This window comes from Epinephelus fuscoguttatus, linkage group LG12, assembly GCF_011397635.1.
Source record: "Epinephelus fuscoguttatus linkage group LG12, E.fuscoguttatus.final_Chr_v1".
Taxonomy (NCBI): domain Eukaryota; kingdom Metazoa; phylum Chordata; class Actinopteri; order Perciformes; family Serranidae; genus Epinephelus; species Epinephelus fuscoguttatus.
Window position 1 is genome coordinate 19,810,492 of NC_064763.1, and position 23,861 is coordinate 19,834,352.

At 40.6% G+C, this 23,861-nt stretch overlaps 1 protein-coding gene across 1 annotated transcript in view; it reads right to left on the bottom strand.

The window, feature by feature from the left end:
* The window catches only part of LOC125899014 (dapper homolog 3-like), a 34,526-nt gene continuing 10,665 nt past the window's right edge, over positions 1-23,861 (bottom strand). The window contains exons 2-3 of the mRNA XM_049593154.1: positions 6,731-6,860; positions 1-3,870 (exon numbers count right to left, since the gene is read on the bottom strand). Of these exons, the coding sequence (XP_049449111.1) occupies positions 2,222-3,870; positions 6,731-6,860 (1,779 nt within the window). The 3' untranslated portion in view covers positions 1-2,221. The remainder of the gene's footprint in view (positions 3,871-6,730; positions 6,861-23,861) is intronic.

Below are 23,861 nucleotides of genomic sequence, written 5' to 3' on the forward strand. Positions count from 1 at the left end.
ATGCCACTAAACAAGATCACTAACACCAGGGCTGCTGACTGGTATGTGTGTGTGTGGGTACATGAGTGGTATTTCTTTTGGCCTTCATAATATGTTTATGGGCTTACCATTGGTAACACCTTGCTTGATGCACTGAACAAAAACCTCTGTTAATGAAACTACTGGTTGATGTAGCAATGTTTTCCTAGAACTAAAACAGTAAAAATCCACACACAAATGTATTGTTTTGGTAATTTTTAAACACTTTAATCTATATAGTACAGTTTTCAAACAAATTTCATACAAAAAGAAGCTAATAGTTAGTCCGCTAGTGCACTTTACATGGTAATACTGTCAAATGCTCAAAGTGACATTGTAACGTTACATTCTTTGGGCAGGCACATTTTTATTAGTCTGCAGGTAGCCTACTATTAACATTAAAACAGTACAAACTGACATTTGCTACTTTACATTTTAAACAAGGTCTTTCGAGAATACTTTGTAAGTGAGACACTTGATGTTTCCAAAACTTTTCAAACACAATTTAAATCTTGCTACTGCGGTATCTTGCTGGTTTGTGTCTGCTGCTACAGTAAAAGATTCACAGACTTCTTTTCAGCCAAAAGTTAGTTCTTTCTACAATGAAATTTACTATCTCAACCACAAATTCCAGACAAAATGTCTCACAAGCTCTTTGTAATGTACTAACAACCCACTCCTTCACAACTACTTTTTTATATTCTGTGGCCACATTTCCCCATGTCTGACATATAAATTTACTTCCACCCACGATATATTTAAAAGCTGTGCATTTATGAAGAAAAACATGCAGGAAGCCATTACTTTAAGTTGTTTGTCTTGAGTTATCCTCCTGTTTAATTACAGTATGACTTAACAATTGAATAATAACAGATATGCATCATTTCAGCAACATAAGAGGATTTCGCTGTCCAAATATGAGGAAACTGTGGCCTATCTTGTAGGCCACTATATTTTATTTTCAACAGTAAGTTTCCAGTGTGCACATGCGTAGCAGTTCAGGCTGTTCTCATGCACTGTTCATTCGTTTTCCTACCATAAGTAATGCACCAAAATTTGTACACATCCTATGTAATCATTAGCTAGCCATTTGTGTATAACCCATGGATATGGGAAGGCTGTGATCACATGACAAATGCGCTTAAGGAAGTAATGTGCAGATTGGGGTGGTAGATTGGTCACAAAACACAGGACTTTCCCACAGGAATTTCCCCAGAAGACTGGTTTTCAGAACTGTGTGAACTCTGAGTGAACTCTGAGTCATTTTAAAGTAAGTTGTCCCCATGTTTCTTTTCCTAAACCTAACCTCACCAACTTTATATTAAGTACATAACTTTGTGTTAAGTATTTAATGTCATTCTTGGGGCACTAATTCTAAGGATATCATACAAACTCTTTCTGTTGTATAGGGAAGTGTTAGAAGTGTTTGTTGAGGAATTTGCTTCGGAAAACAACATAGAAAACTTGGAGACAAACGCTCCTTCTTTTAAATGGAGGCTGACAACTTTGCAACGAAAACACATTTTTTGAAGAACAGGTATCTGTACATAGCAAAGTGTTGGTTGCTAAAATCTCACAAATACGCAGCTTCTCGTGAATTTGTCATGGTGAAACAAATTTTGTGTGGTTAGGACAGTTTGGTGAATCTGACTTGTAACACTGGTATCAACAAGCCACACACAAGTATGAGGAGTTAGGATAAGAATATGAAAATATTCTAACATGAGGTCCAATGTCCTTCATGATGGTGGATATACTGGGGATTAATCTGTGCCTGATCGGAAATTAAAATCTTGAAATATGGTTCATTGTGACCTCAAAGACAATGCCAGTATGGGCTATGATATACTTTATCGGTGGGTGTGTGCATGTTGATGGGTGGGGATATTTAAGAGCCAATGTGGCCAAATATGGTACCTTTTGACAAAACATCCACATCCACATGAGCACTTTTAGTAAAATGTAACACTTAATATATAATTATACATCCTATTTTTGAAACAAAAAGGCTGATATGGTGATGACTATTTCCTTCATTGCTTGTTAAGGCTGATCTAAAACCACTTGATTAATTCAGTCAGTCAAGTTCATAGAACTTCCATGTACACATTGAATTTTATATCCACTGTAGTTTGTGGTCCGTCGTTCTAGTTAGTCCAAAGCTCTGCAGCTCATGTTCTTTCAATTTGGCCGGTATTCCACCTCATACGGTGGTCATGACTTTCAGCGAACCAGTGCGGAAGCGCAAGATCTTCTTCTTAAGGGCATGTGAGGCCTTTATCTTGACAAAAGCCTTAGGCTGCAGAGGTGCCCCAGGTGGGGCAGGAGGCGATGGGAGGGAAAGTTGAGGGGGTAGTTGTTGGGGCCAAACCAGACCACCACTCTCATCTGAATCACTGGACAAGGAGCTGGAATCTGGAGAATCGGCCTCACTCATGCTGGACTCAGACTCACCCTGACGTGGGTGAGGGTAGTCCTCACTTGGTTGACACATTGGCACTTGGTCCCTCTCTAAATGGTACTCCATGTGCTGATGATGGTGGGAGTGGTGATGGTGTGGGTAGGCATATGATGCATGTGTAGGGCGAGATTTGCGTGTGCGCCTTGCACAATGGTCCCTTTGGTTTGAGGCTGAAGAGCCTTGCATGGGTGCCTGCACGGTTGGCTGGTCAGCTTCATCTTGGCTGAGCTCCAGGGTGGACTGCCAGCGGCGACAGCTACTACCTCCTTGCTGTTGTTTCTTGCTCTTGGATTGACTACTGCGGCTTCCCCTTCCACCGCTTCCACTTCCTCCACCATCCCTCTCTACTGTATTGTACTTGCGTTCTGGAGCCCTTTGAAGACTGTTCTCTGACTGAGACCTGCATGCCTTCTTCCCTGGCTTTCTGCTGGCACCATTTCGGTCTTCGTTCGAGCGACATTTCTTTGGGCCTCCTCGGGATCTGGAGGGTTGGATCTGAGATGCTGCGGGCTGCTGCTCCTGATGATGATGGCCTCTTTCTGGAGAATATGTGCTTCGGTTGAGTTTGGGCACCCCAGAGCCCTTGTTGGGGTTGGAGTGGTGATGGGCATAAGCTCTGGTGGAGGCTCGGCAAGGCTGAGCTGGAATATACTCTGCGTTGACCAGCTGCTCATCAGGTGGCAACTGTTGGTGAGGCTTTGACAGAGCTGGAGGGGATGGATAGTTGTGAAAATGTTGGGGTGAGTCAGGCTCACTATTGCTGGAGTCTGGGTGGGCTTGCAGCACTCTGCAAGATGGATAGTCCATCATGGCTGATCGGGGGTTGTTAATCATGGGGGCCTGCCTGGGTCTGTGATAAAGCCCTGATTGATGCTGGGTACTTTGCTGGAGATTGTGGTGGTAGGGCGGTGGGACATCTTCAGTAAACCCTGTCCCTAGGTAAGGCTCCTGATCAAGGTTATGGCAAGCTTGTGGAACAGTTCCCTCTGAACACTGGGGCGACATTGAGATCTCTTGAACAGACACTTGCTTTGGTGAATGTTGCTCCTCCTTGCGGCATAAACTACTCTGCCTCATCACGCTGACAGCTCGAGCATCATGTGCCAGGCTGGTGCGGGGCTTTGAGGGACGTGTGGGTAGAGCTCGACGTTGGATCAATCCAAATATATAAGTCTCTGCTTTTTGGGCTTGCTGATGATCCTCCTGGCTGGGGTCAACATCCCTCATCTCTCCCAAAACATCAGTAACTATGGTCCATCTTGTTGGGTCTGACAGCCATGTTTCTCCTGTCTCTGTCTCCACTGTTCCCTCAGGTGCTGAGAGGGAACGAGGGACCAAAGGGTGGTAACTTGCTTCAGGAGATCCAGTTTTCTTGGCTGCAAGGACCTCTCCTGACAAACAAAGCAAAGACAAAGAGAATGATCATAATCATTCTTACTGTTACCACTTGCTGTTACCATAATTGTTCTCCTTTTGATGTACAAAACACATCCTGAGCCTACAAATCTTCACCATACCAAATAGAAGACAAAGACTGTACATTAATGTGACACTGCTCATTGCACTGTATATTATCCAGCATGGTGTGGGTGCATGAACAGGGAAGTCATGTATCTGTAGATTAATGAGAAAGGTGTTTGTGCTGACAAATACTGAATCCCATTAACAAGCAAAGAAGTATGTGCTCTGCACAGCTAAAAGACCAACATCCTTGAAAAACACACTAACGCTGATTCTAATAATGTGAAAATCTGAGTCAGGGGAGTGTTTTCCATCTTCCAAAAGAGCTATGTCATTGCTCAGACTGTTTTCACTCAATGTTTGTGCCTACACCTATGAAAACGAATGCATTGAAATTCATATAACCCATTTAATCGTGAGCCATGAGGCATAGATCTCATGACTAATACGCGGTAGACTGTTTGCCATCAAAGTAGCGAAGGGGAAGTCAGGTCACAAGGTATAAAGAGCGACAAAGTCCACTCAGAGAGCAAGATTGGGGTGGTGGACAGGTCAAACAAACACAGCACTTTGAAATAGGAGACTGGGGTTCATGTCCCATGTGAAACCAAAAGTCTGTGTTGAGTTATTCAAAGTGGCATACCTACACTAGATGTTCTCATGCAGCGTTAGTATGCATACCTCCAAAAAGTAATGCATCACAATTCGTACATGACCCTCTTAATCATGGATGCTGCGATCAAGTGACCTTTCTTCTTTACCACTTATGGGAGTAAAGAAGAGAGTGAAGAGTGAAAGTCCACGTGGTTGGTTGGAGTAATGAATCGCTCCAAAAAACATAGAACTTTTCCCTTTGTGTCCCCAGTCACATGAACTTTGAGTTATTTTAAAGTACATTGTCATGTTACCTTAAGTTGAATACTTTACATTCAGTAAGTAACGAGTCGACGCCAAAGCATAATTCTTTTCTTAAACTCAACCTAACTAGTAGGGGCGCTAATTTGTAAGTTATCTTACAAACCCTGTGCATAACTTTTCAAAAGATATCAAACGAACCACTGTATGGGGATATGTTGAAATGCTATATAAGTCCCGAATTTCCAAAATGTAAACAGTTAGGTGACTACATACCAAGAATTTGTGGTAAATGTGATCGTAAGTAGGGTAGACCTCCATGAAGGATTGCAAAAGTAAAATCATGCTGTCAGTAAAAAATATAAAATAGAAATACATAAAAACACAATCTCAAAGTTATTTTAAAATGAAGCTGCTATTTTAAAATAAAATTATGGAGGGAGAAGCAAGTCACCTTTGAAATTTCACAACCCAATCTTGGAATCGAGAAGCTTCTGGGGGCAAATGCTAATATTTCAGGAGATCCAGTGTAGCCAGCGAATATCTGGGTCAGGACTTTCTCTTCTGTGCTCTGGTCATTTTGGCTAACATATATAAACAGATATCCACATATGAATGCAGGTTAAAAAAAAAAAAAAAAAGCTAACAAAAAGCTAATTTGTCATCAGATGATAGCCATTGGGTGCCAAGATTGCATTTCAGCCACGCAGACTGTTTACCTGCTGCTCAAACATGATTGGTCAATACTACTCAGACTCGGATGGACTATAAATGGAAACCAGAATGCTTCCTATACCAACTGTTGTCACACTGTTGTCAACTCTGCATACATAGGCAGATATAACAACACACCAGGGACAAATATGATAGAAGTGTATTTTTAATTTCTTGTATTACACTTACAGTAAAATGGAACCTTAACGTATTGTGTTTATTGACATGATTAAGTTCAATTTAATTTTATTTTTATAGCCCAACATCACAAACCTCAATTTGCCTCACATGGATATGACAGCCTCTGTTCTTACTCACATTTTAATTATGCTGTGTATATTACTATGCATAATTGCTCACACATAAAAATGGTCTTGGAGTCAGCGTTTAGATACAGTATATCTGTGATTAACATAGAAAAACATGCAACTCCAGTCTCTACAGGATTCTACACAAAAGTTGAAAAAAATCTCCAGTTTCATGAATGTTATGTCCCTGACATAATTCCCCCACACTACTCGCTACACAGAAGCCATTTATTTTCTTTCACCAAATTCAAACACACATTTCAAGCCATTTGTGGGCTTACCAGACACAAGTATAGTTTAATTATGGTCGTGTATAACCAACACCATGAGATTACGGCCTCTGTGGTGCAACAGACAGCACTGTTTGTCATTTGAAATCCCAACGTGCTCAGATTTGTGTCTCAGCTGCTTTATAAACATGAAGTACGGGGCTTAGATGTGGTGAGACTCCAGTGATGGAGGATGCTTAGTGACCGAAGACTTGTAATAGACTTGTCTGCTTGATGTGTGTTTGCCAGACACAAAACTGCGTCCTTAATGACCTCAGTGTCTACAGCGGGGAGAAAGAATCATTGCTCTTGATAATGACTGTGTGTCACAGGGTGCATGTTTGGGTGCAAATAAAGCACACAATAGCTATTGCAGCATGGAGCTCATCCAGACTTTTAAATTGAGTCAGTGTTCGACAAAATAATAATGAGTGTTTAATCCATCGAGGCGCTGGAGGAGATTTGTTCAGAATCTGTACTCTGCACCCAGAGAAAAAAGACTAAGCTAGGCACACAATCGAGATATAAAACATTTACAAAGTACTGAAACCTTTATGTTCTAAAAGAAGCTGGCATAGCGTCCATGTAAAAATTGCATGTGCTTTGCAGTGCCTGTTTGGGAGAAGCAGAGTTGATTATTTTACCTGCAGTAAGTTGCCTGTCCTCTAGATCAGTAGGGGGATCTGTTGATTGGACCTCAGTGTTCACCTTCAGCTCTGCCACCTGCTGTTCTAAAGATGCCTTTATACCCCAGGGCGTACACTGGAGACTGCTCTGAAATACACACAGAGAGACACAGTGAGAGTCAAGACATTGTACTTAAATGAGAATACTCTGAAAAGCATGATTAAGACACCCTACTGTGCATGCACATGAAAGAGAAACACATGACCTCTAATTTTCTGCATCCATTCCATTGCTCCATGCTTCAACGCTTCACCACGCACTCTGTGCAGTGGTATCACACCATTACTGTTATCCAAAGTGTGAAGAGCAACATTTCAACTTCCAGGGGAATAGTCATTTGTTCATCTGCTATGTAGTTGTGGCTGCACAAAGTCCACTCTCATCTATCATCTTCTCCTCCATGAAAGCAGGGAAAGCTGGTCCTTGTTCAGTTTAATTTTGGTATAACATTTTATGCAAATTTTACTTCCTGCACTCTTAGAAATAAGGGTTACAAAGGGGTTCTTCCTGGAGAGCTAAGGTTCTACCCAGAACCATTTGCTTCTGAGGAACCCTTTTTTGAAGAAATGGTTCAGCAAGTGTTCTTTATAAGACTAAAGCTGAAAACACACCGACACGGCGTGTCATGTGATGCGCATGAAGAGCCACCCCTAGCACACACTGGACGCATTGCGCTGCAGCTTGTCAACAGACCAACGTGCACACTTTTCCTGAGAGATCTGTATTTACTCCACCTCTGCATTAGCTTAAAATCATGTGTGGAGAGCCCCTAATTAAGGTTTCTCAGCTGAAGAGCCGATCTCCAGAGCTATGACTCACCAGGCAATATCTTTTTTGGCCATCATCTTTTAAACAACAAATCGTGGGTTGTTTAGCCTGGGATATTGCTTGACCTCAACACGGTGTCTCTGTTCATCCATTCTTTGTCACATACAAGACACAGCAACAGCATCAGAGTTCTCTTTGCGCCAGTGGTAAGGAAAGGAGTTGAACTGCCATAGGAGCAGGGAAAAAGAGCTGCTACAGGAGCTGGTATGAAAAAGCAGAGAGTGAGTAGGGGAGAAAATGCATTTAATTTTGGGGACGGCAAGGTTGAAAATAGGACAGTGGCGTTAAGTGCCACGGAGTGGTGTGTCCAAGAGCGCTGACATGCGTCTAGCCACCACTGGTGTGGGGTTGTACATTGAAAATAAAAGGGGAATTGTTTTTTGATGCACGGCGTTTACCATTGATATGTTTTGGCCTTAAGGGTCCATTAAGAACCCTTTTCAACCACAGAACCCTTGTTAGAGAAAGAGTTCTTTAAGGATTGTTGATAGCATCATCCGCCTCAAATATTCAAATGTTTAGCCATGTTTCAAATGGTATTTTAATTTCATTTTACTTGTGTTCTGCCACAGTTGATATCTTTACCATCATACATATGCCATTCATGCTATACAATACTTTCTCAGTATTGGTACTTGGTATTTTGCATTTGGCTCTAATTTGGAACCATGTTTCGTTTCCCATCATTAATAAAGTAAAGGCTGAAATCTTGGATTGTGAACGATGAGTGTTGCGCTGGAACACATCGGCGCTTTAGGAGACTTAGAGGAGAAGTATACTTACTGCAGACAACGCGTGCGTGTATGTACATCATGGCTGCCATGTGTATTTTGCGGTTGTTTAGCGCGTAGGCCACTCACTTTGATGCGAGGTAACGTGATGCGTGCGTGAGATGCAATATTGACATGAACACTAGAGGCGCTCGTGCAAAGTAGGCGGCGGAGACAACATCTTTTCCTCTGCCAAGATCTTAAAAGACATAAAATTATAATCTCCTCTTCATCGAGAGTATCCATGTTTGTGTATAGCCTACTACATCTGGAAATACAGTGTCACCGCCTTCTTCGCTTTTCACGACCTCTGTGTCTGAGTGCTGTGGTCTGCCCCTAGGGGAGACCACCAGTATCAGGCGTTTTGGCTGTGCTGACCGTGCTGCAGCAAGTATACACACAGGCGCAGCACAACTATGTACGCGTACATTTGGTCACGCAGCCAGTATACTTGTGCTCTTATGAAGCTAAAGGCAGCTGGATGTGGTTCCCCTGACCCCAGGCTAAACTGAAACCATGATTACTGGGAAAGAGATCTATGGGTAATGTATTCAATTACTATTTTAGAGCCCCCCTGGGTGGGTTTTAGTGGGTTTCATTAGGAATGTCAAGGAATTCTTGGTAGAACCTCCTGGGTGGGATTTTGTTGGCACCCTTAGACGGTGGAAAGGTTCTGGATTTAACCCCTAGAGAGAGTTCTGGGTGGAACCATTACACCGCTGAAAGGTTCAGTAGAACCTCTCATGGGGGGTTCTTGGTAAAACCTTTCACAGATGGTTGTAGGTATAACCCTTTGTGTTGAGTTCTTGGTCAAACCCTCTGAAAGGGATCCAGGTGAAACCTTTATAAAAGGTTTCACAAGAAACCAAAAAGGGTTAGCCTACTGGGACAAGCCGAAGTACCCTATGTAGTAAACACTATATAGTATGAATGTGATGGTGATTTTGCCACATTATCATGATTCATTTACAAGTAACTTCTAAGATCTTTGGATGCTGGATATTTCCAAAGATCAGCGCATTATTTCAACTCTTACACAAACCCTAACGCCAAACTCACCCAGTGACCCTATGAATCAAATGAGGGAACAATTTCTTTCACTTTTTGTCCTTATTCGTACATTTGGGTAAAGTTACACCCACACTCCAAACTGCAACATGACAAATATGTGAATAAACTTCAAACACACACTCATTTGGAATGTGCACATCACCTCCCTGCTCCTCTCCCAGGATGAGAGTTAGAGACATAGAGCAACAGCCTTCACATTCACAGACAGCTATGGCCACAAGCACTTATTATCAAAACACTGGAACAATAACATGCCGTCCACCCCACCCCAGACACACACGCACACACACTGAGTCTGAACCACCCAAATATAAGCCAAAGGATGGGAACAAAATCTGTTACGTAGGAGTTGAAGCTGTCTAAACAACAGCACAGAGAGACACAAGAGAAATCAACATCACTTAAGAGAAATAGTGGTACTGAGAGACTACTTATTATGCCTCTCACTGCATCAATCAAATGAAAATTTACCGTCCATTAAATAAAAACAAGTTGTGTCAACGTTGGAGAAAAAAAAGACGCCAGATAACTCCTGAGACACAGCAGTTGGTCAGCTGATTCACGTGTTTAACCAAACCCACATGTTTCAGATTTGAGATGCTTCTACAGATTCAAAAACCTGCTTACTGCAGAGACTCAATCAAAAGCTGCCCCCTGGATAATCATTACAGTCTTCTATTTAGCACTCAAAGTACCATTGTAAACCAATAATGATCAACAGAATACCACAGTGCAACTAGTGCAGTTAAACTTTTTTTATAGTGCAGATACTATTTGTCAAAAATGACAGACCTCGAGAATCCCTGTAGTGATACTGCGGGAAATACAAAGATCATAAACTGAAGGTTATATACTCAGAGGGGGAACTTCTGTAGCACTTCTGTTTTCCATAGAGAGGTCATCTATAAAACTCTGTCATGCAAACCAGAGCTATGAAGATGCCAGAACATGGAGACAATGAGAAGAAGTGTTCTTTCTTCTTCGTCTTTCCCCCACAGACCCACTTATAAGACAACAGCTGTATGTCAAGATATGAGAGGGAAACCAGCTGCAGTTAGTTATGACATTTTCATCATCTCTTCACCGCAATTTTAGTCAAAACAGAATATGAGCTTGTGCAGTTTGTTTTACCTCCTTTATTCGAAACAAGGGACCAGTATGCTAGACTTTCTTAAAAATATCCTACCAGCATGTGCCACACAGTCCATGTCCTCTGAGCTCACACAACTGACCTTTGGGCAGTGATGGGTATGTTTCAAATATCTTATTGAGGAAGATTGGCTAATGACATTTTTGGGTGAAGTGCTCTTTTTGACAGAACTATTAGATTCAGCATTTTACAAAACACATGAATCCAAGTATGTATACCTATTTTCTCATGTGCAACATCTTTGTATCAGTGAGGTAATTTTCCCTTGAATGATTTTGGTTATTTTTTAAATTTGCTTTATACTTTCTCTCCAACTTTCAATATAGCTTTACATATCAACAACAACAACGTATTATTCATGTTCCTGCTGTAAAGCAACTTAGCTAAAGGTGAAACTTATCTATGCTCTCTTCAAAGCCAGACCCCATTGACAAAAACACTACTGCTTCCTTGATTGCTCGTTTGTTTGTGTTATTGTGTGGTGAATCTGAACAAACCCTCAAAACACACAGGTCACTTCAATCAGGAGAGACAGAAGAATGAAGTAAAGTTAATATTTAATACAGAATATGAGTGTACAGATGAACAGATGGTTTGTACTGATTAAGATTTGACAGAAGTCTTTGGCGCTTGGACACCAGAGGGAGATATTCTGTGATCGAGGGACATCTGAGCGGCAGCAGGATAAATCTCCCCCAGAGTCCAGACACTGGTGGTGGTGGTGATGGTGGCTGATGACTCTGAGGCTGCTGACTCCTGAGGCGTATGTGGCTGATGAATCCGTAAAGATTAGGTCGTGATGGGAAGGTGGAGGGTGCACATGACTGCAGCAAGAAAGAACTACAGCAGAAAAAGAACCATATTTAAAATGAGTAATATGATGCTGGCAGAGAAGGTGTGTCGATGTGCTATTGGTTGATTGTGCATCAGCTGAAACGCAGCTGACGATATGCACGTAGTCAAGCTAAGCTCATAGCTAATCAGTCAAGTCGGACTTCTCGTCTTGTCTGAGCATACATGCAAAAGAGAAAATCAAATTTCTGACCAAGTACATCTGACTGCGCCTCCATAGGTGGTGCTGTGCCCCTTTTGATACAGTGCGTATTGAATTAGTTCCAGTTGACCTGAGGAGGAAGCGAATGACAAATGAAGATGACGGAGCATGAATGTAGTTTCCTCGTCCGTCCAGAAATGCGTCTTCTGCTTCTCGGTCACCACGGTGTTTGTTTGTTTTTCCAGGAGTTACTGCACTGCTATATACTGAACTGCTGCTACGTCATCTCCTTCTACATACACGCAGCAATAGTTCGATTTTCAATCAAATTATCCAGGTGTGTTCGTCGAGCTACGGAGAGTCCAATTTCAGTTGAACTAAGCTCTCTACATGCATTGAAAAGTCCGGTTTCAGTCAGACTAAGCCAATAATTTGATTTTCTCAAGCTACATGTAAACGCACTGCATGACGCCTAGAGATGGTCAGTGAGCATGTGTGCTATGAGTGAATGGCAGAGCAAGAACAAAAACTTACAGCCTGAGCATGAAAAGTTTTGTCTTCCTGAATGAACTTTTGCTAGAGCTTCATAAAATAATGCAAACTGATCGAGGCAGCGGTAGACCAGCAGCTCCCATATTCAGTAAGGTAAAATTACTGTTTTTGTCAATAGAGTCTGGCTTTGAAGAGAGCATAGGTAGGTTTCACTTTTATTTCAGTTCCCCGTTGGAAAGGGCTGTTTATGATGTACTGATCATATGACAGGATAAAAGAGACTTGGATTATACTGCAAGAGTTGTGTGAGAGTTTGTTAACATGTTTTGATACAGTTTTGCTAAATGTGGTCACCCATGGGTGAACAACCCCAGGACAAATTTCCCACTTGTGGAACAATAAAGTTCATCTTATCTTATCTTAGTTAAATATATCAGGAGTTTTCTTTGTTTTTGGATTCTTCGCTCATCGGAGGCATGTGAAAAAAATTCCCCTGAAAGAAATTCTTCATGAATTAATTGTACCACAGGGTGAATAATTGATATAAAGATGGTCATTTGGGGGGTGAAGTATTCCTCAAATATTTATGATTAATATTAAAGGTCTTCCCACTGTGTGTCTGATTTAACTAACCTGTTGCATCATCATCTTCAGCGTGTGAGAAAGAGGCAGAAAGAGACGACTAGCGCTTACTCACTGTGAAGTTATTGGAAAGTTTTGCACCACTCTTGAGATTGCAGGGCTAGTTTTTGGTGTTGTAATATAAGACATAATAATATCCTCTGGGAGGAAAATGTACCAGCTGAACTAAAAGAACCAAACACCACATATTAGCTGCCTTACACAAACAGAGTTTGGACTGTGCCTGCACATACTGTCCAGTTTCTCTCTCATAATGAATTTTGTGATGATTTCAGGCAGCTTCTCCAAACAGAGCAGGCAGGTATCACAAAATAACAGCCTCCATGATTTATCCACTGGGTTCCTTGCAGAAATAAATCTTATAAATGCGTATAGAGGTCTTGGCATTACGTCTGTCTTTCCGAACATACTGTAACTACATCTGGCAATTCACTTCAAATGGACAACTGTTGCTGAGGGAAAGTTTTAGTAAATAGTGTAGGCTGAGAAGCCACCCCAAATTTTAGATCTAATCCAATTTTCCAAACACCTTCGAGACCAGAAGAGAAATTGTTTGGCAGAAGCAAGTTGGAAGACTACGTAATAAGAATATACACACTGAGAGTCATACTTGTGCTCCTCTGATTCAAGGGCTCTTTCCACACACTTTTGCAAATACGCTTACAGTGTTGACTTATTGTTATAATAAGCCAACAGCATTTATCTTAAGAGTGAGAAAATAAGCTAAGTGGTAGGATCTTTAGCTTGGCCTAGTGGGACGTTCATAAAGGTTAACATTGGGTATTAGGTAAAATGATGTTTTTACTGACTGTAGCAAGGACAGATTTTACTGTTTTAGTGGAGATGAAGGTGATGGATGATCACTGCACAGCAGAGTCTGTCAGAACCAGTCTCAAATCAAGCCACAAGTCTTCATTAGTAAATGTCAAGTTAAGATGCAAGTCACTGACTGCTGATCATTAAAATTACATTGCATGAATGTTTTTCTTTCAAACATGCGCTTAGTCAAACCAGCTGGGGAATCTGGAGGGTTTAACTCTCTGGATTAAATCTGAAGTTACAAGTCTTGGTGTGATCCTAGATTCAGATCTAAGCTTCAAGGCCCCATTAACAAGGTGACGAAAACATCGTTTTTTCCACCTCAGAAACACAGTGAAGGTACGACCATTTCTAAATGAAAAAAATGCTGAGAAATTAATTCATGCCTTTATTTCAAGCTGACTTGACTACTGTAACACACTTTTACTGGCCTCTCAAAAAACACCACTGAGAGACTTCAGCTCATCCAAAACTCTGCAGCTCAGCTATTAACCAGAACCAAGACATTGCAAACTCCCATGTTAACTATTTGCCTCCAACAACACTGCGATCATCTGCTGCTGGTTTATTGGAGGTTCCCAGCAACAGCCGGAAGAAGATCGGGGTTACAGCTTTTGTTAATTACGCCCCAAAGCTATGGAACACACTACCTTTAGTTATCAGGACCAGCCAAATATTAAAAGAAAGCTAAAAATGTGTTCACTTGTTCACTTCACTTCAGCCTTTAACTAGCTCTGACTTTCTGGGCTTCACGCTGCTGCAGCTCTTAAAATCTTACTTGATTTCATGATTAATAGTTTTACAATGCCATAAATTTATGATGTGTGTTTTATGTCCATTATGTCTATTTTCATGTGAAGCACTCAGTGTTTGTACTGCCCTGATTGTAAAGCATTTTGTGCTGCATTTCTTGTATGAAAGGTGCTATATAAATAAAGTTAATTATTATTATTATTAGTAACTGAAGTCAAGCACATATAATAACAACCAATGTTGACCAAAGTGCTTTACAGATGACTTTTAAATATAATTAAATTTTTTAAATGAAAATAAATAGGTAAATAACAAAGGCAATCAAAGCAATCACGTTGTCAGATTAGTAACTATGGAAACACAAATGTTATAAAATGAAGACAGAATCTGAAGTAAAGAGAAACAGGGCAGAGCTGACAGTGAGAGTAAAGTGTTCCCAGTCTGGAAGCAGCAATGGAAAACACTCATTCACCATTTGACTTTGACTGGTCAGAAGACCTTGGGGAAATTTAAAGCAGAATCAAAGCTGACACCCAGATTACTGTCTGCAGTGGTCCAAGAAAATTGGCCACACCACTGGTGTAATTTGCGAGACCACTGATGAGGACCTCTGTCCTGCTCACATTAAGCTAGAGAAAATGTTTGGACATTCAGCATTTGACACTCTTGATGCAATTTAAAAATAAATTGAAGATCATGACCTCACTCCCTTTTTAAGGGGAAATATAGAGCTTTGTGTCATCAGCATAGTAATGATAAGGGATGTTGAATTTTCTATGGCTGTAATGCTTCATGTGTTCACACCAAACTGTCACAGCACAGTAGGGGTGTATTGGTACAGAACAGTCACAGTTTGGTGTGAGTTCAGTACAGTAGAAAATAATGTATAGATACATTTATTTTCATTTATTTTAAACTGACAGTAGTGCAAGTGTCAAAGACAGACATAATCCTTTTGCTGGGGACTAAGGTAACATTTTGGCCATTGGCAATTTTTTTTTTCACATTTCAAACATTCCTTTATAAGACTCTATGTACGCTGAATAAACACTTTCCCAAAAGGCAACAGATCACAACAAGCTATAAAACTTATGATTGAAACAGATCTAACTTACAAATAAACTCTTTCCAGGATTTCACCAGCTCAAATCTTGATCCTTGAATATATGTGCCTCCCATTCCATCCTTTCTTTAGGAAGCTCAGACTTGAGTCATGTCTTACGGCAGCCAAGGCTCAAGTCCTCATTTCTGAGCCGATGAGTCTGACTTGAGTCTATGCCTCAAGTTTCAAGCTCTGCTGCATATAATTCTTCACAGTTATAAAAGATAACACCATCTACTTTTAGTTTTATAAGGATCTACACAGCATTAAAATCTTCCTGGAGATCCCCCTACTGTATGGTTCCTTGTTGCCGACAGTCTACTAGAGTCACTCATGGGTAATTTTGGTGTTTATGTTCTGTCATTTTTATGGGTGAGTTCATCAATGGGCCAGTCTCCACATTCAGCCCACACACAATAAACTGAGTTGGAGAGATTACATCTGTGGTTTATCTAACAGTTACATTATCAAACATCAGAGCTGAAAAAAACAGTGATTGGATTAGAAATCAGAGCGCATCAAAACTATAAGCTAAGAGTGAAACAACATAGCCTTTTATCCAGGTGTGTGCTCATCATACTACCTGGATGAAGAGATGTTGTATCTCAGTGGGACCGTCCTTCCTAAATAAAGGATAGATAAAACAAATAAACTAAATCTTATGAATCTGAGAATAATTTGCCCCTTTTCTCAACATAATCAACTTTAAGATATAGAAATCTAATAAAAAATTCACTTACAGGGACAGTGTGTAAGATTTAGGGAGATTTCGTGGCATCTAGCAGGTGAAGATTGCAGATTGCAACCTGCTGACATTTCTACTGACATTTCTTCTGAATTATCCGCAAGGGTCTATTCCTCTCCAAAACAATCGCCCTCAGTAATTTTAATCTGCTAAAAACTCAGAATAAAGTAGTTTATGGTGCTTTCAGACCTAGAGTTGGCTTGCTTTGGTTCGAATTAAGGACTGATTTTGTTAAAAAGCTGGTTTGCGTTCTCACGGCAGCATTTACAAGCGGACCAGATAAAATGCTTATGTGAGAAAGCTGCTCTTGATTGGTCAAAAAATCCAGGAAGTAAAACAAAATGTTGAAGAAGAGTACAATGTAACACTGTTTAATGTCACAATGGAGGGACAACTACGCAGGTTGATTTTAGTGCTGCTCATCGTGGACTATATTGCTGTCATTGTTCATTTTAGTCGAACCATACAGTTTGAAAACGAGGCGCGGCTCCAACTAGAAAACAATGTTTTGATGCATTGGATGTGCTGAATGTGCATATTAAGGAAGTACAGAAGGAGGTGCACATTAATAATCCTCCAGGACTGTAACATTGTTGAGCTGAGCTGCAGGCCGCGCCCCTCTCTGCCTGAGTGCATCAGGTTTGGGTGTGTCTCCCAGCCTGAAGGCAGCAGACTGAGTGCACCAGGTGGAGATGATTTGGTGATCAGGGGGGTTGGAAGGCACTCACTCACAGGATAGTGAGAGGAATCAGTGTGAAAGAAATGTTTGGAGAGACTGGACTTGGAAAAGGAGACTGCAGGAGAAAGCTTGTTTCAAACAAAGAAGTAGGAGCCGGTGAGCTTGAATTTATGTCATGTGTTTGTAACTTTCATTGTGAACTGTGGACGGATGTAGACTTGAGCATTTGGAAAATCCGATGTGATTAAATTTAGGTTAAAATGTGAATTAAAAGATCATGTGATTAAAATGATTAAACTGTATTATGTTTAAAATCATGTGGGTTAAAAGTACAGTTAAGAAATGGTGTGTATTTTAAAAAAGTGTTCAAGCTAAAAGTAATTTAATAAATGTGATTTATGTGTATTTAAAGGAGTTAAAAAACTGCTAAAGATTGGTTAAATCATTATTGAACAGTGCTTTAGATTGTACTTAATTTATTTTGGGTGCTTAAATGTTATTTTCTACTTATTTTCAAAATTAATCTCTAGTAGGTTAAAATTTAAGTATTTAAGTTTAGGTTATGTTGGTTGGTTATGGTTTCTTGGGTTACATTTTCTTAAAGCTCTTTTTGTCTTTGTATTTAAGGTTTTTCACCTGTTATTGGCCTCGTCAACTTTCAAAAATAAAAGAAAGAAAAGAAAGCTGAATCTTGGTCATTGAGTGAATCCCTGTCCAAACTTCTGAAGCAAGTTGCCTTTTCAAGTGGGGGAATCTGCAGTTCAAACCTCACAAGAGTGAGGGTCACTTGACAAACATGCTCATGTTTAACCCAAACAATGTGTCATGTGACTGCAGCTGGTTCAGATCCAGGTTGGAACACGTTCTCACTACAAACGCACCAGAGTTTGTAACCGGACCGTGACCACAAAGAGGTTACGGTCCGGTTATTTTGGTGCGCACCCAAGTGCGATTGCTGTGTTCACACCTGCCCAAACGAAACGCACTTAGGGAGCAAACGAACAGAACCAAACAGGGCAGATGTGAAAGCACCCTATGAATCACCCTATGAATCATCATTTTTTATGATGCAGCTCATCACGGAGGTGCTTCCAATTACAGTGGCCAACGCAAAAACTTGACTGGCCCAGTCCAAAGCAAGTGCTTGGTTTGTCCAATCTGGGCTACTGTAGAAACATGGTGGTGCAACATGGCAATCTGACAAGCATGACGAGTACCCACTTCTTATGTTGATATAAACCACTCATTCTTAGGTAACAGAAAGATAATAATTTTCATTTTCAGGTGATTAAACACTATTATATTCCATTTCTGCCAATATCCCCTAAATCCTACAGACTGGACCTTTGAAGAAAATTAACTGCAACAGAACAAATTCCACAACATGCCGCCCTCTCTCCTTGAAGATTCAAATCATTAACTAACTTAGTCTGAGTGTCACAAGACTCTTCAACACATGCACTCTTAGGATTCTGTGTGTGTGTGTGTACATGCCTGTGCATGCAAAATTAAGCTGGACTTATGTCAGGCATGCACTGTATAAAAGGGGTTGTGTGTGGGTTTAAGCAGCTACTTATGTGAGACCACTGGCTCAATGGCAGCTTGTTTCCCTCATGTGAGTGCACGCTTACACACACTTTGCATAGACAGACACGCAGTCATGCATGAGTGCACGCACTCCTGCATACACACACGTACACACCTTCAGGGCGATATTGACGCCTTGAGCTGTAAAGTTGACAGTCGCACAATTAGTGGTTCTACAGGGGTCAAACTCTAAAGCACTGGTATGACTGCATCCCACACAATTAACACTGTCGTTTCGTTGACTTCAGTTACTTGCCTGCTTTAACAAAATCATACTTTTCAAGGTCCCAAATTTGTGTTTGCAATATTTTCTATTGCTCCTTCAATAAGCTTTTTTTTTCCTAAATATTTTCTCCAGGGTTAGTCTGATAAGTTGACAAGAGTAATATTTACTCTGGCTTGATGCTCCTGCAATAATATGCAGCCATGGCCTGAAATGAACAACACTTTATGCATTCATTACTTTGACACTGCTGACAAATAACACCTGAAACTACGACCGTCAGCTTCACACAGACACTGAACATTATGTGCATTCCACAAACACAAGCTCTCTTTTCACAGGAATGCATTTGTCAACAATGTACTCACACTGGCAACAAATTTGATTTGTTGTTTACTCTGCACAGTAACATGTGATTATGCACAGCTGCATGACGATGTTCAAAAAGCCTAACAAAGATAGAAGCACTTCAGGAATGAGTTCAGCCATGAAATTTAGATTCAACACGGGCCACTTTTAATTAGGAACTTAAGGGCGTGACAATTTTGCTGTAGTGGGTTTATTATTTTGCATGAAACCTGACTTTTCATTTACATAGACCAAAATTAAGGTGTGGCACAGAGATGTGCTCCACTGAACTCTCCTCAGACTTAAATTTGAAATGTAAATCGAGACATACGCCCGTCTGAAACATGAGCACAGTTGAATAGATAAACCGTGCGTGCGAGTGTGTGTGTGTGTGTGTGTGTGTGTGTTGGTGGGTGGCTGGGTGTGGGGGTAGGAATGCTTTTCGAGAAGGCTGTCTAAATGAAAGGTCATTTCACAGTGGCAGACTTGGAGTTATGTAGCATGTATTTGTGTTTGCGCTGATAAGCAGGCACCTTGAACATTAGACTTCAAATCTGAAAATATTTAAGAAATGTTTTAAAGCAACCGCTGTCACCATGACAACAAAGAGGCAAAGGATGGAGAGGCATGAAAAAGGAGACAGGCTCTCCTTTTTAAAGGTAAAGGGATTAGAGAAAGAGAGGAGGAGAAGGAGGAAAACATATGAGGTGGACAGAGACAGGAAACATGGATTAAGAGGAGTAATGTTTCCAAAGAGTAAAAACAAACAGACACAGACGGAAAATAAAGAGTCCCCTCACAGTCCCCTGAAACCTAAGATGTAGACGGCCTCTCCTTTAACCAAACCCGACCCTGCTACACTGTAAAAACACAAGATCTTCACATGTTGTCTGTCTGTCTACTAATCACACACACAGTGCACACGATTACTTTGAATGTCAAGATTAAGGTAATAAATTAGGTCTGTTTGTTTTTTTTAAGCCAACCACATAAACCATAGTTTGATGGTTGGCTGCGGCACCAAGGACTCGTCAGCAGGGTCCAGGCAGGAAGGGCAGGACTAGGGTGGGAAGAAGCGACGTTTATGGTCAAAGGCCAACCGAAAAAGAGAAAGGCGATGGTGATATCAAATGGAGACAAAGATGGAGAAGAGCGCCACAAGATCAAGGCCGTGTCGCAGGGCTGGCAAGGAAGCTGGATAACCTGGAATGGATTGTTGACTGGACAATCCATTTGTCAGACTTGTGGGAGATTTGCACTGGTCACGGTGTACCTGACTGGGTTCGGGGCGTGCCGCTGAATTCACGAAAATAGAGCCCACAGTATTTACACCCCATTGACTTTTGGAGGTAAAGAGATGAAAAACAAATGTTTTGTGCAGAGAAAGTGCTGACAGCTGCTGATTCTGAGGAAAAACAGGACAGACATCTGAAACATGAGACATCATAAACATGTGAATAAAACTCCACACAGTAAGTAGTGCTGATTTATGGGGCGGGTCCTGCCTTGCTGCAGTCTAGACCAAAAAAAAAAAAAAAACTATTAAAGAAACATTGTAATTCTGCAGTTCTGCAGGTCCAAAATAATGTAGCGAAATCAACCACATTGCACCATGCAGCTTAGTTACACAATGAAAGATAAATTTCCGTAATTAAAGTAAATCAAAATGTAATGAGTGAAGTCATGAAGGTCGCGTTTCCTTCACTCCCTCATCATCAACTAAATGAACACTGTGTGCTGGTCCTTGGATTTACTTTAAAGACCTGGGACTTTCAGATTTTTTGTAAAAATCTTTACATGTTCTATGACTTATTCTGCATTCTAGCAAGTAGATGCCTTTAACCTTGATATGAAGCAGGCCTGTGGATAACTAATTACCCATGTGTGTCACATTTACACAGTTCAAAAGAGGTTTCAAATGCAACACACCAAGCAAGCAGGATGGGAGAACAGAAAGCAAGCTTTAATAAAATACAGCTGATAACTAAAGCAGGCAACAAAACTGAGGGAGCAGGTAGAAAAGAACCAACATACTCATGGAAAAACTCAAATGATGTACTAGCAACAAGAAGCACAGAAACCACCCAAGGGCCAACACAGACAGACTGACAAAAGACAAAGTGGCGCACAGAGACTAAATACCCAAGGAGAGCAGGGAAATAACAAGGGACAGGTAACAGCAGGGCTGATGAGGAACAGGTGAAACAAATCAGGTCAAGGCAGGTAATCACTAAGGAGGGAAAACACACAAGAGCAGCAAGTGAAATCAGACATGACATATGTGGAATAAACCTAAAATAAAACAGGAGAGAAACTAAACATGAAACAAAGAAAAACACAAACAGAAATTAAGTCCTCAAGATAACAGACTACAAACACAAACCCAGGATCATGGCAATGTGGACCTGATCGGACAGTAAAACCTTTATCTTTCTGACCTGTGTACACCAAGATACACTTTATATGAACCAGCAAAGGTTAGCATCTTGGTTGCAACTTCCTATTCAACTTCAGTAAATACATGCTATGAGAATATTCAGTCTGTCTACTAATGTCTACTAAATTTTATTTTAGACACTTGTTGAAATTAAATCAAATATTAATGCTATACAATGTCATTCAACAGATCATTCTTTATTAAATCAGTGCTCAAAGTTCATGTTCAGACTCAACTTGTAATGTCTGCCATGGACTGCTGGCCAGTAAAGCTTTGTTTATACCAGATGTGAAGGAACCCTAACACTGGGCCAAATATGGTTCGCAGTTCCCTGTATTATATCATCAGACGACAAACAACCGTGAAAATTAAACATCCATGGGGCCAGCTCAGGTTTCACACCAAAGCTAAGGAGGCAGTTGGCAGCTGTTATTGTGCTCTATACAGTCAAAGGCACTTGAACTGGAAGTACTGCAGCACAGTCAGAGGACCTTTAGTTTAGTTTAGCTGCACATACATGTATAGAAAATACAGGAAAAAGAAAAACATTGTGCAGGAAGATACCTCCCATATGAAATAACGATGACTATACATTAAAAAAAATATATAAAAATGAAGACTGCATAACTGAATCCAAGTTCCAGACTAAGAAGTAAAATTACAGTCCTTTGAATAACGATAATGTAGATGATGATAGTAGAGATGGAAGTAGGTTGTTCCAAAGAGATGGTCCTCTGTATTTCAGTGAATATTTATTATGAGAAGTCCAGCAATATGGAAGATAAAGGTCCTTAGAGTGTCTTTTGGAACATGAGTGAATGTCTGAGGGAGACTTAAAAAAGTTCTGGAAAAAACTTGGCAATTTTTACAAAAAAAGTTCAATATGGTATTTCAGTTAGTTTTTCATCTACTATGACCTCTAGAAATTCAGACGGTGGCTTTATCTGTGTTATATTTTTTTATTTTTGTTACAAAATATCGTGAAGTTCCATTTTTCTATATTGAGAGAGAGAGTGTGTATTCATCTGAAACCATTTAGAAATAGATGATAGCTCTTCATTTGCTTCTCAAATAAGTGTGCTAAAATTTCCATGTGAAGATACCAGACATGTGTCATCAGCAAATAAAAAGGCAGAACATTTTTGCAGTTCTTAGATAGGGCATTTTTGTAAATCAAGAACAAAAGAGGTCCAAGAATGAAGCCCTGAGGTACTCCACAAAGTAGCTTAGCTCTGTCTGAATCAAACCCTATTAACAGAGGGTTCGCTGTCCTTTAAATAATCAAGCAGCCATTTTTGGAGGAAGTTGATCAACTGCGGTAAGCAGGCATTAGGCTGTGAACATGGCCACTGAAATCCAGACCCCTATATTTTTTCCAAGGTATATATAATAAAAATGTGAAATAGTTGCCTAAAAATTACTTTACTTTAGTGCGGTAAAAATATTGTTTAATGCTACCAACTTGTCATTACTTGTGTGTGGCAGGGTGTGTGGTGAAGCTGACCTTGTCATTACTACAGAAACTTTATGCAGGACTGTGGTTCTTTGATTATGTCAACAACTTAAAGGGACAGTGCACCCAAAAATGAAAATTCAGCCATTATCTACTCACCCATATGCCGAGAGAGACTCAGGTGAAGTTTTAGAGTCCTCACATCCCTTGTGGAGATCCAAGGGGAGAGTGGGTAGCAACACAACTCCACCTAATGGAGGCTGACGGCGCCCCACATTCAAATGTCAAAAAACACATAATTGAAACCACAAAATATCTCCATACTGCTCGTCCGTAGTGATCCAAGTGTCCTCAAGCCCCAACATAAAAAGGTGCTTGGAAAAACGTCATTTGAACTCTGTTTTTAGCCTCATTGTAGCCTGTAGTTCTGACTGCCACTCTGTGCACCATGCTCACGTGTGCACGCTTGCACGCGAGACCAAGCCTCCATTAGGTGGAGTTGTGTTGCTACCCCCTCTCTCTCTCTCCCCTGGGATCTCCGCAAGTGATGTGAGGGCTCTAAAACTTCACCTGAGTCTCCCTCAGCATATGGGTGAGTAGATAATGGCTGAATTTTCATTTTTGGGTGCACTATCCCTTTAAGGAAGAAGGACAGGCAGCTCAATCCATGCAAAGCACAATGCAGGTATTTATAGAATATTACTATTGGACTGCTTGGAGTTCAGTGCCATTCATCCCCAGACATCATCTAACCAATAGCTCCTCAATCATGATAGCTAGACTGATAAACTTTCAATGAAAGCTGAAATGCTTTTCTTCTAATTCAGTTTGTGTAAAGGCTTTGAATTCATTATTCTGGTGAAGGCCAGTAACATTTACATGTCAGACCAAAATATAAAGACTCCATTAATAAAAGCTCAGCTTTAAAAGGGGAAAAGAGACAAGATGAAAAGACTGAGAGAAAAATAAAGAGAGAAGGTCATGGAGATGTGAAA